At 40.2% G+C, this 13,558-nt stretch overlaps 1 protein-coding gene across 2 annotated transcripts in view; it reads left to right on the plus strand.

The window, feature by feature from the left end:
• The window catches only part of gart (phosphoribosylglycinamide formyltransferase), a 42,954-nt gene that overhangs the window by 13,843 nt on the left and 15,553 nt on the right, over positions 1–13,558 (plus strand). For both annotated transcript variants that reach the window (XM_072585537.1, XM_072585538.1), the window contains exons 4-13: positions 2,673–2,847; positions 4,935–5,046; positions 5,524–5,592; positions 6,292–6,417; positions 8,628–8,715; positions 9,467–9,552; positions 9,688–9,856; positions 11,012–11,243; positions 12,506–12,600; positions 13,411–13,520. In XM_072585537.1, the coding sequence (XP_072441638.1) occupies positions 2,673–2,847; positions 4,935–5,046; positions 5,524–5,592; positions 6,292–6,417; positions 8,628–8,715; positions 9,467–9,552; positions 9,688–9,856; positions 11,012–11,243; positions 12,506–12,600; positions 13,411–13,520 (1,262 nt within the window). The remainder of the gene's footprint in view (positions 1–2,672; positions 2,848–4,934; positions 5,047–5,523; positions 5,593–6,291; positions 6,418–8,627; positions 8,716–9,466; positions 9,553–9,687; positions 9,857–11,011; positions 11,244–12,505; positions 12,601–13,410; positions 13,521–13,558) is intronic.

Genomic DNA, 13,558 nt, shown 5'->3' on the forward strand with positions numbered 1-13,558 from the left:
ACCTTATCCTGTTTTCAAGAACATTTAAATCTATTCCATCAACTTGTGACTCTCATGATGCGGGTCAATTAGTCAAACTGGGTCTGTCTGAACAACGCTGTTCAAATTGCCCTTGAGTTTGAGTTTCCCCCATGTGCAAATCACAGCCCACCCTCTCTTCCCTAGCTGCAAACTGTTGGAAATGGGGTTGGGATTCTCAAGTCTTGGTTCCAAGTTTTTCTTTTGGAGATCTGCAGAGTTGGGATAACTCCACAAAAATCCTGCCCTTACATCTCAAAAATATGAATGAGCTTTCGAAAGCATCCCTTCTGTTCTAACCTGACTTTACATTCTGTGAAAAATTGAAGGCAGTAAGTTCATATTTAAAGTTACTTGATTTTATATTGTCTCACCTCCGCATTCACAAATGAAAACAAAAATTGCTGGAAAAGCTCAGCAGGTCTGGTAGCATCTGTGGAGAACTTGATAGAAACATTAACTCTGATTTCTCTCCACAGATGCTGCCAGACCTGCTAAGCTTTTTCAGCAGTTCCTGTTTTTTGTTTCTAGTTTCCGGCATCCACAGTTCTTTTGGTTCTCATTTCAACATTGCTCAGTTACTGAGGTCTGTATTCTTGTTTAGGGGATTCATTTTTAAGTCAGAGAATCTCAATTGTTATGGTGCAGAAGGAGACCATTCAACCCATCTTATCTGCACTGTCTCTCAGTATTTTAACTTGGTGCCGATCTGTTGTCTTTTTCCCCATAACTCTAACATTGGATAATTTGTTTAAATACAGACAGTGCCCTTTAAATGTCTCATTGTAACTTGTGACACAAGTTTTGTGTCATCTGCAAACATTGAAATTGATCAATGTGCCACAATATCAGTCATTTATTATGGAAATTCAGGGAACGTAATATTGGTCTGTTGGGAACTCTAAATATTCGTCCAGCCTGAAAAATACCAGTTAACCATTTACTCGCTGTTTCCTATCCCTCAGCCAATTTGTATCCATGTTGCTGCTATCTCTTTTATTCCATGACCTATCACTTTTCTCAAGTCTGTGTGTGGCACTATATCAAACACCTTTTCGATGTCCACATATCAAATCTATATCAAAAGCCTTCCCCTCATCAACCCTTTCAATTATCTCTTCAAATAATATCCAAATGAGTTAAAAATGATTTTGCCTTAAAAAAAATCAATGATGCCTGTTCTGAAACAGCCTAAACTTAGAATCATAGAATCCCTACTGTGGAGAAGCAGGCCATTCAGCCCATCAAGTCCACAACCACCCTCTGAAGAGCATCCATCCAGACCCAACCCCCTACACTGTCCATTTCCTATGGCTAATCTACCTAGCCTGTACATCGCTGGACATTATAGGCAATTTAGCATGGCCAATCTACCTAATCTGCACATCTTTTTGGACTGTGGGAGGAAACCAACACAAACATTGGGAGAATGTGCAAACTCTACACAGACAGTCACCTGAGGCTGGAATCGAACCTGGGTCCCTGGCACTGTGAGGCAATAGTGCTGGCCACTGTGCTGCTTCACTTTTCCATATGGCTATTTCTTTAATCCCAAATAACTGTTTCTCAGGGTTTCCTGTCACTAAAGTTCCTTGCTTTTCAATTCAGGGCCTGAGTTTCCTACTATATTACCATGGTCATTTTGCACTGCAGTGGTGTTGCTCCTGAGGAAGTTTGGGTGATGCCAAGGCCCAGGCTATGCAACTGCAATGAAGATATGGATTTTGATACCTCCAAGTCCGCACTTTCACAGCTCAGGAGCTCTGGCTTCAGATGTTATCTGTGCTCAGAACTGAGGTGAAATGTAGTTTGCAAATTCAGAAGTCTGTTGTTTTGAAAGCACATTCCTGGTAGTGCAGAAGTATCGTGTTGGAGCTGGTACAATTCATAATCTCCCTGCAGTTATATCCCCAGAGTGCTAATGTCACCACAGCTCCCCCATTCTTGGTGAGGGCTCAAGAGCAGTGAAGAGGCAAGTGGCATGTTCAGCAAGACTAAGGACTGGTGAGAGGGTGAGTCTGGGAGAGGCAGAGGCTGCAGTTGAGAGAATCAGTGAGAGACCGCAACAGGGTGGTCAGCATGGGACAAGCGGTCCGTGAAGAATTTCACCAAGCAGGGTAAGCAGTGACAGCAAAGCAAGAAGGAAATTACCATTTTCCCTCTGCAGTAAATTTTAAAATTCATTTTATGTTGAAAGGATTTTCATTTACCTATACAGGAGTTTAGCCATTAAAAAAAATTCAATTCACAAGGTATGATGCTTTAATGCATTGTTTCAGATTAGAAATGTTCTGTAGAACTAAACTACAGCTTTGATCTTGATTTAAATGGGAAAATGGCAGTTGCTTAAAGTCATGATTCCCAAGAAATCAACTACTAGTTGAGGTGAAGACTATATTCGTGAACACTGGGATAGGGGGAATCGTGCAGGATTTCTAATCAATCGTTGGCCGTTGATGGGTGTGAGATGAATATTGTTTGAGTTTAAACATTGTTTTCCTTCTGCCCAGTTCTTCCCTTTCAGTATTCTCCAGCATCTGAGTTTAGATGAGGATCAGAAAACCATTCAAGACTTTTTTAAGCAACAACTAATTTGTTTAACTGTCTGGCAGTGTTCGCCATCTGTTGGCTTTCTAACTCTTGATGTTCTTCAGGGATTGTTGATGACCTGACAGCTGCAGGAGTGAGATGCTTTGGTCCATCTGCAAAGGCAACACAATTGGAAGCTAGCAAGCATTTTGCTAAGGAATTCTTGGATCGACATGCTATCCCTACTGCTCGTTGGAAAGCTTTCACTGATCCTGAGGAAGCATGTCGTTTCATCCAGCAGTAAGCAGGACGTTCATCTACATACAGTAGTGTGGTCATTATATTGAGGTTTCGTTCTGTCGTGTTGCAGGCCTTCCCATTAATGTTGATGTGATATACGACTGATCTTCTGTAATTCAGTGTTTGCAGCTCCACAGTAAACGTCAAGACTGAAAGCTGAATATTTTAAACGATAATGTCCTTGAGTCCTGACTTGCAACTAAATCTCAATTGCAACATTAAAGTTGGATTTATCTGCCTCCATGTTTTTCCCACTCATGAAATACAATTTGGGTTTCATCACAAATTTTAAGAAAGTTCCCCATGAAAAGACTTGTGAGCAAGGTTAGATCTCACGGAATACAGGGAAAACTCACCATTTGGATACAGAACTGGCTTAAAGGTAGAAGACAGAGGGTGGTGGTGGAGGGGTGTTTTTCAGACTGGAGGCCTGTGACCAATGGAGTGCCACAAGGATCGGTGCTGGGCCCTCTACTTTTTGTCATTTACATAAATGATTTGGGTGCGAGCATAAGAGGTACAGTTAGTAAGTTTGCAGATGACACCAAAATTGGAGGTGGAGTGGACAGCAAAGAGGGTTACCTCAGATTACAACAGGATCTACGCCAGTGGGCTGAGAAGTGGCAGATGGAGTTTAATTCAGATAAATGCGAGGTGCTGCATTTTGGGAAAGCAAATCTTAGCAGGATTTATACACTTAATGGTAAGGTCCTAGGGAGTGTTACTGAACAAAGAGACCTTGGAGTGCAGGTTCATAGCTCCTTGAAAGTGGAGTCGCAGGTAGATAGGATAGTGAAGAAGGCGTTGGTATGCTTTCCTTGATTGGTATTGAGTACAGGAGTTGGGAGGCCATGTTGCAGCTGTACAGGACATTAATTAGGCCACTTTTGGCGTATTGCGTGCAGTTCTGTTCTCCTTCCTATCGGAAAGATGTTGTGAAACTTGAAAGGGTTCAGAAAAGATTTACAAGGATGTTGCCAAGGTTGGAGGATTTGAGCTATAGGGAGAGGCTGAACAGGCTGGGGCTGTTTTCCCTATAGCGTGGGAGGCTGAGCGGTGAACTTAGAGGTTTATAAAATCATGAGGGGCATTGATAGGGTAAATAGGCAAAGTCCTTTCCCTGGGATGGGGGAGTCCAGAACTAGAGGGCATAGGTTTAGGATGAGAGGGGAAAGATACAAAAGAGACCTCAGGGACAACTTTTTCACGCAGAGAGTGGTCCGTGTATGGAATGAGCTGCCAGAGGAAGTGGTGGTGGCAAGTACAATTGCAACATTTAAGAGGCATCTGGATGGCTATGAGAATAGGAAGGGTTTGGAGGGACATGGGCTGGGTGCTGGCAAGTGGGACTAGATTGGGTTGGGATATCTGGTCGGCATGGACGAGTTGGATCGAAGGGTCTGTTTCCGTGCTGTACATCTCTATGACTCTATGAAAGTTATTCAAGGGCTGCATAACTGTGTAACAAAATAATTTGATTTAATATCTGCAGCAGAACTCAAGGTGTACATCATTCGGCTTCTTGCTTTACCCTAGATTACTTCCTGGGTGTACAAGCAATATGCTACTTGTCTGAAAAACCTCAAATTGGGAATAAGAGGTATGGTACAAGGAATGATTTTGGAGGAGCCAGTGTTGGACTGGGGTAAACAAAGTTAAAAATCACACAACACCAGGTTACAGTCCAAAAAGTTTATTTGGAAGATTTAGGACAGATCAGGGGTAGTTTCTTCACTCAGAGAAGTAGGGGTGTGGAACAGCTTGCCTACAGCAGTAATAGTCTCACCAATGTTAAGGGCATTTAAATGGGCATTGGATATAGATATGGATAATAATGGAATGGTGTAGGTTAGATGGGCTTCAGATTAATTTCACAGGTCAGTGCAACATCGAGGGCCGAAGGGCCTGTACTGTGCTGTAACGTTCTATGTTCACTAGCTTTCGCAGCGCAGCTCCTTCACTCCGAAAGCTAGTGCTTCCAAATAAACCTGTTGGACTATAGCCCGGTGTTATGGTACAAGGAAGGGAGACTTCAAAGCAAGGAAACCCCACATATTACATTGAATTAATTGTTGCCTTTCTTTTAGTGCTGATTTCCCTGCTTTGGTTGTAAAAGCAAGTGGTTTAGCAGCTGGGAAAGGTGTTATTATAGCAGCTGATGTAAGCGAGGCTTCCAAAGCAGTTCGAGACATAATGCAGGTGTGTTACCACAGAGTTTTTTTTTGTCTAAGGCTTAATCTGTTTAAAGCTATCCGGTTGTCAGTAAATGAAGGGAACATTCCTGATGAAATTCCTTTTGTGGCCTTCTCCCAGAGGATTTCTGTGATGCTGTAGTCATTCTTTTTTGCATGTAACTTTTGATACTGAGCATCTGCTTCATATCCTTTTGCATTCAGTAATTTGAGTAACAGTACTGTTGGCGGGAGAAATTAATCAGCTGTGCACAGACTCCTCAGGGCAGGCAGTGCCACAGGTCACTGGCATTCTTCAGTGGCATGCGTGAAGAGAATTGTTCAGGCTTTAAATTGGGAACTGGAGACAATAATGCGGCTTAAACTTAAGTTTATTAAATCTTTCAGTGTACTGGATCGAATGTAGTTCTCTCAAATCAGCTGAGATCTTTCCTGTCTGGTACGCAGTGCACAGAACTAAATACACTTCTTTTTTTTCCTGAAGGAAAAGACCTTTGGTTCAGCTGGTGAAACCATAGTTGTGGAGGAGCTGCTTGAAGGAGAGGAAGTTTCTGTAAGTAAGATTTATTCTGCTGGCCCAGAAGTATTTGAAGTTTATTTTCTGTTTATCATTGCAACATTTATACAATTGTATGTGTAGAGTGATTCAAAATGGACTATACCATGAGTGACTTTGATAAAGGTTTACTGTGGTTGAAAGACCAGGTCATAGGAGAAGGTCATTCATTCATTTTTGGCACAACCTTGTAATGGTCAATTGAATTTACTGCACCACAGAATAATGGGAAATGAAGTTTGTTCTGGGGAGTGATTTGTAGTTCTAAATACTACTGCTATGGAGAAATCCAGTGCAAGAGTCATTCATTTCTCCCCTTCAGTTGCTGGCATTAATAGCAGTGCCAAATACTTGTTGTCTAGTGATTGTGTGATATTCTCAAATCAAGATTAGAGCAGTGCTGAAAAAGCATAGCAGGTCAGGCAGCATCCGAGGAGTAGGAAAATTGACGATTCGAGCCAAAACCCTTCATCAGGAATTCTAGGTTTAAGCAGCTTTAGTTTGTTAGCTCAATTAAACTTGAATGTAGCCTTTTGCATTTAGTTTACTATTTCCAGTGCTGTACTAGTGGGTGATCACAATTGGCTAAGATATCATGAATCCATTTTGTTTTTCTGAGCAGCTGGAGTTCAGGAAGTAATACTTGTGGGTAGTCAACTCTGTTACTTAAAATGCCATTCTGTTGATATTGTGCAGTGCCTGTGTTTCAGTGACGGTGTTACCGTTGCCTGTATGCCACCAGCTCAAGATCATAAACGCTTACTGGATGGGGACCAGGGGCCAAATACAGGTGGAATGGGAGCTTATTGCCCCACCCCTCAGGTAAAATAATAAATTCTTGAATAGTAATTGAAGATGGTTATTTCACAGTAGAGTTTAATAGTGGAATAAAAGTAAAAATTGCTCAGCAGGTTAGGCAGCATCTGTGGAGAGGAAACAGAGTTCTAGTGACTCTTAAAGAAGATAAAGCAGACCTGTTAATTCTGGTTTCTCTCCATAGATGCTGCTAGACCTGCTGAGTCTTTTTCTTCAACAATTTCTTATTTTGTTTCTGATTACCAGCATCAGCAGTTCTTTGGTGGGTTTTTTTGTATACTGAGATTGCCTCAGTGGAATTGTCATGTGCCCTGTACTGGAATATTATGACAATTGGAGTCTGCATCAAGTGATGCTTTATTCAATGAAATTTGGCAATAAACTAAAGAGTCAAGTTTCAAATAGCCAGTGCAACTTAGAGTCATACAGAAACAGACTCTTCCATCCAAGTCATCCGTGCTGACCAGATTTCCCAATCTGAACTGGTCCCATTTGCCAGCATTTGGCTCATATTTTTCAAAACCCTTCCTATTCATATACCCATCCAGATGCCGCTTAAATGTTGTAATTGTACCAGCCTCCAGCACTTCCTCTGGCAGCTCATTTCATACATGTATCACCCTCTGTGTGAAAAGGTTCCCCCCGGAACCTTTTTTTTAAAAAAAATGTTTCCCTTCTCACCTTAAATCTGTGCCATCCAGTTCTGGACTACCCCACCCTCGGAAAAAGACATTGGCTATTCACTCTATTCATGCTGTAACTTGACGTGCTCTGCTCATGTTGCCATTTCACCATTTGTAGTTTTAACTGACTGTTTTGAGAAACTGAGGGGAACTATTAGAAAATATATAGCATCATCAAGGCTGGGCTACAGTTTGAGCTGAAGGCTTGCATAAATAAGGTGATGGCTTGTGTGCTCCTCTGGGCTCATGTTGAGAAACCTGAGTCTCCCTACTTCAGGCTTCTCTTCCTCAATCACTATATTGTCTAGTCTATCATTCATAGCTCCCAGATCCTGGTCTGGGTCAGGCACATGACAGACAAGTCTTGTGCCGATAAGGGTATTAAATATTCCAGGTCTCATTCTGTGGAAGACTCAGTTTTACCATCCACACAAATCTTGCCAACATAACTCCCACTGGGAATTAAAATCAGCTTTATTGGTACCTAACTTTGTGGACTGAAGTGTTCTAAGATTAGTGGAGAATATGAAATTAAAACCTGTGATGACTTCCTAACTTTCATTCTTTTCTGGAGCTTCAAGATCAGGAGCTTTATTCTTTAGGCGTAAAAAATTAATAGTGTATTAAAATCTGACCTGGAAAGCAACATTATTCAATTTGCGTCCCTTGTCTTCATTCGCACAGTTCCTCAGGGATTTTCTTGGCTTAATTTCTTTTACTTAACGTTACAAATTGAGGGGGAAAGAAGATAGAGCTATCTTGGCTGAGGTTTTAATTGAAAGAACTCGCCAAGTGAGTTTGTTGTGTTCTCAGTGTTCCAGAGACTTCAGCAGTAGTGTCAAGGCTGACAGTACTGTGAGATTCCTGCATGGTGAAGGGTGTCACCTGTCAAATTAGGGCCTTATCTGCCAGGCAGGTGGGCATAAATGATCTTGGAGCACTATTTGAAGGGTGATCAAGGGATTTATCCTTGGTGTCCTGGTCAATATTTATCACTTGGCTTTTGAATTTTGTTTTGTGATTTTTGATGATCTGGTTATTATTAAGTGTTGTTTTTGGGATCTTGCTGTATGCAAGTTCACTGCTACACTACAACAGTGACGACACATCAAAAGTATGTTACTGATGTAAAATGATATGGCATCTGGTGTCATGAAAAATGCTGTTTAAATGCAACTATTTATTTTTCAATCAAACTCATCCCTGCCAGTTATTCAGTAATCTTAAATGGAGAAACTACCATTGTGTGAGGGATTGCAATAATGTAGAAGGGAGTCGAAACTAATTCCTTCTTTTTTTGGGTACATAAATGTAAATTGTTCCATTCCTGCAAGTGTCAAACTGTAGCATTAAATGTATTCAATAAAATAATTAAACTGACATCTAGGACATTTTGCTTGCAGTTCTGACTGTGGGACTTTAAAGATTTTCAACTGAATGATTAATCAGATGATGACCAGTCTGTAATCTCTTTCTAGCTGGTCAGTTCTTGATTTTTGGGATTTTTTTATTTTTTAAATTTTGGCTCTTTAGGTTTCCAAAAACCTTCTGCAAGTGATCAGGGAAAAGATCCTTCAGAAAACAGTTGATGGTATGAGACAAGAAGGAGCCCCTTATGTTGGTGAGTGCTGTTTGATTTTGTTAAAATTAGTGTCTCAAACCCCAAGCGTGTAGACAAACTACTTGCTCCTACTGGGATTGAGCTAAACTGATCTGAGCTCATTTTGCATGTGTGCTGAGTTAACACATGATCTCCACTGAGACTATCCTTTAGGTATTGCAGTTGTCCACAGCATTGTCTGAGTTAGGTAGGAGAAAATCTGTCAAAATTCCTGTCTCGTGACTCCATTGGTAAGGTTTTTTTATGCTGTAAGAGCAGGAGTAGACTCCACAGTAATTTGATCAATTGTCAAAGCATATTTGTGATCAAAACTGATGTTAAAAAGTAGACATTTTGAGACAATTGAAGATTGTTGGTGATTCATCAATCCTTGAAGCTTCAGGGCAGTTAACAGGCAACGAACACACATAGTTGATATTCTGATCTGAATAGTCTTTCATAGTGAGTTTCACCTGACACATTTTTCATTCCCTGTTTGTGCCAATGGGTTTTTAACATGTGTAAAGTATTGCAGTGAATCTTGTTGCTGTTTATCTGAGGTAGTTAGTTGGCTTTTCTGAAAAAGCAATGTATTCCTTTATTTGTGCTTCAAGGTGTGCGGATTTGCACATCTCCATTCTTCAATTAGTATTTATATTTATGAGATAAAGATTTCAAGTGAAATCCGTAAGGTGACCACTGTGAAATGCCAGCATTGTTGAAGTGACAGATCTGCATGAAACAGACCACATTTTTCTCCTTTTCTTTCCAGGGATATTATATGCAGGGTTGATGCTAACCAAAGATGGACCTAAAGTATTGGAGTTTAATTGTCGCTTTGGCGATCCAGAATGTCAGGTAATAATACTGTTATCTGTGTACTGTGTCTGAGGTGTTTACAAAAGCAGGGATCCAGGTTACATAATATGGCTTCATTATGCTTTTTTTGTTTTATCTGAGGAATCTCATGTTGATTCTTGACTCTATTTTCAGGTCATTCTTCCCTTATTAAACAGTGATTTATATGAAGTAATACAAGCAACTGTGGATGGAAAGCTTTCTAGAGCCATGCCATCTTGGCTGGAAAACAGTGCAGCTGTGACTGTAGTTATGGCCAGCGGTGGTTATCCAGGCAGCTATGCAAAGGGCCATGTGATCACAGGTAGAGTCTCTACGCTGCAGATAAGTTGTGTTAAGACTAATAGAGCGGTGCTCATTACTTTAATAAAATTGTAGTTCTTTTGTGTCAGCAGTGAATTACAGGAATATGTTTGTATTAAAATGCAATGGAATAGACTTGGGTAAAGGTATTCAGTTTTATGCAATCTGTAAATCAGCTGACATGTAAGTGTGCCTGTAATGAGATCACAAAATGCATTTCTTCTTTGCTTATTTGTGAATAAATTTGCTACTGTTTAGAGTCGTGGCACAGGAGGATGCTGTTCAGCTCATCAAGTTCCATGCTCCGTCTCTGTAGAGCAATCCAGTTATGTAAATTTTTACTTTGGGTTTTTTTTTCATTAATAAATATACAAATGTCATTGTGCTCACCACTATTTTAAGATTCAGGAGAATAAGGCAGAAAACGAGCTAAACCAAAGCAGGGGTGTCCCCAAACTTCTTGTTGTGAATTTCAACCCCCTTCTATCTTTTTCTGAAGGCTTTGACAACTTCCTATCTAGCTAAACATTCACGATACAGCCCTGATGATGAGTTTGTTAATTAGGATGTGTGTGAGAGGGAGAGGTTGAAGGCCATATCAAATTGTTTGTTTTAAAAGCCTCTAGGTACCTCCTGTAAAATGTCAGCGTGTTGCAGTCAAGGCAGTGATCAATTGAACCATACGGATCAGAAAAGTTGCTGGTTTATGTAAAATATGCTGATCCTGGCTGCTGTATTTGACCGTGATATCCTGCAGCATTAAGGAAATCAAAATGCTGTAGGGATTTGCTTGATGTGATGTTGGGTACACTAGTTAAACTTGTGATATCCCATAATCAGTTAGCTTACTGACACTTTGTGTCTCAAGTGAAACACAAACAGTAAGCCATTTGGTTTGACATTGGAGGGCTGCTGGAACCTCATTAAACAGTGATCGCCTTCTGGAGGAGTGGAAGGAAGAAATATTGTTGTGAAGAAGAGAAATGAAAGATTGTAAGGAAAGGCAAGACTGAGATGGAGGTGAGTAATTCTAATTTTGAGTTTACGTTTAGTGTCAGGACACCAGAATTGAGTGTAGGGCACAACTTCTACAGAAGAACAACAATTGATGAATGGTATTTAATTTCTTTTGACTGAAAACTAGTTTATTTTGCAGGTTTGTCACTCGCGAAGGATATGGGCCTACAAGTGTTCCACGCAGGCACTGCAGTGAAGGATGGGAAGGTTGTGACAAGTGGTGGTCGAGTGGTTACAGTAACTGCTGTCAGTAAAGACCTGATTCAGGCAGTAAAAGAAGCAAATAAAGGGGTTGAAACTGTTCAGTTTCAAGCTGCTATTTACAGAAAGGATATTGCCCATCGAGCCATTGCATTCACAGAACAGTCTAGGTTTGTATTGAAATGCGAATCAATCTTTTCCTGATATTTGAATTCTGTTTGAGCATGGGGCTAGGAAGCAATTACTGCTCTTTTCAAATGAGCAAATGTATTTTAAAATGCCCACTATTGCTGTGTACAGTACATTTATCTAATGTCTTGCTGGAGTATCATGTGAACTGCAAAAGATTTAGAGTGACTGCAGATTATTTCATGCAGTTCAGATAAGTTCATTAAACCCCCTCACTGCCTGATCTTATCTCTGAACATGCTTAACCTGGTCCGTGGTTCGATCCCAATCTATGGTGAATAAGCTAATCTTTGTCAAAGTAGCAATGGAACCACAGCATTAAACAATTGTGCACTGTTGCTTCATGGAATAAAAACACTGTGAAAGTGTAGAGGGCGAAATCTCTCTGATTACTATTGGTAACTACTACCAGAATAAGTATGTAGTTTTTGTATATATGGATATTTACGTTAGTGGAATGGGTATGAATATGCAGGTTTTGCTGTGAGATTTGTAGGTTCAACCAGCCTGGTGACCTGTGTGCTGTAGTCTGGGGTAATAAGGGGAGATTGGCATTTGTGGTATCAGAAGCAGCAATGCCTATTAAGTCATACCCTAGTATGGGTCAAACAGTTCAAGAAAGAAGAGCAAAACTGGAAGGGAAGGATGGGATTAGGGCATTGAGTTCGATAATCAAGCGTGATCCTATTACCTGAGGGAGTAGGCTTGAGGGGTTGAATGGCCACTCCTGCTTCTATCTTCGATATTGCTACGTTAAGGAAGGAAATCTGCCATCCTTAACTGTTCTGGCCTATATAAGGAATGCAGTTGACTCTTAATTGTCTTGTCGGCAAATAGGGATGGGCAATAAATGCTATCATATTCAGAGATGCTCCCACTCCCAATGTAGTCTCGCCAATGTCCTATATCACTGAAGCAAAACAACCTTACTTTCATGTACAATTCAACATGAGCCAAGTCTTATCTTTGAAATGTTTTATCTTTGAAATTGCTAGTCAAATTTGACAGTTATTTTCAAATCTGCCAATGGCTGCTATAGCTGTTGTATAAATACAGGTCACTCATCAATCAGTTCGTTTCATTAAAGAAGACCCAAAATGTACATGATTGGAATTTGTGTAATACAAATTTTTTGCAATATTTCAAACAACCTTGAGTTTAACCTGAACTACACTTTGTAAAAACATTCACATTTTTCTGTGTCTGCTGAATGCATCTTTTTCTTCACTACCCCTCTCCACAGAGGACTGACTTACAAAGATAGTGGTGTTGATATTGCAGCTGGGAATGCTTTGGTTCATTCGATAAAACCACTTGCGGCAGCTACCTCCAGACCAGGTGGGCAGGCAGCCACTCTAATTGAATGTAGTACCACTAGTTGTATTAACAATAGATACATTTGATCTATGTATAAAATACCATTTTTAAGCATAAGATATCATTGGAAGGTAGGCATTAAACAGTAGCATGCTCAAGTACCAGTTGTGGAATAGATTCTGATCAGAAAATAACATAAATGAGGAGTTGGTTTTGTTTTATATACAAATTAAATTGCTTGTACTCTAAGGAAACTGACTCATAGGATGATAATATATACTTTAGGATGTGATTATGAAATAGTACAATACTTTGGTTGGGCTAAGGTTGGAAAACCGAAAGTAGTTTAGGACAGTTCATTATGGAAAGGGCATTGGGGCGATGGTAGGGTGATGTAAATTTGCTAGATAATGTTGAAGGAAGAGTGAAATGAGTTATATTCAACAACTTGGAAGCCCAGAGAAGTGGTGGAAGTTATAAGGGAGTTTAATAGCAGGTTCCAGGTTATGAAGCAGCTGTAGGAGTAAGGAGTTGAAAAATATTTCCATAGATCAATGAATTGGGAAACAGAGGAGCATAAAGTTACACTGAGTACTAAAACTGTAAAGGCGAGATTAAGAGAATTGTTTTCACTGCAAAGCATGACTTGAATATGGAATGTAATACTACAAGTGATCATTGAAGCTAAGCTACACTGAGCATTTACAATGGAATTGAATAAGCACTAGTAATTACTGTGATAAAACAAGATTGAGTATGGGGCTAACACTGCGCAGATATGGTGGGTCAAATGGCTATGAATCTAAAAAATTGTTTCTGTCTATTTCTTAGGCTGTAATGCTGAGCTTGGAGGATTTGCAGGCACTTTTGACCTGAAGGCAGCTGGATACATTGATCCAGTCCTTGTCTCTGGAACTGATGGAGTTGGAACCAAACTTAAGGTGATGTTTACTTGTGTTGCGATTGTAATAGGATTCTA

Source organism: Chiloscyllium punctatum, chromosome 15, assembly GCF_047496795.1.
Source record: "Chiloscyllium punctatum isolate Juve2018m chromosome 15, sChiPun1.3, whole genome shotgun sequence".
Classification (NCBI taxonomy): domain Eukaryota; kingdom Metazoa; phylum Chordata; class Chondrichthyes; order Orectolobiformes; family Hemiscylliidae; genus Chiloscyllium; species Chiloscyllium punctatum.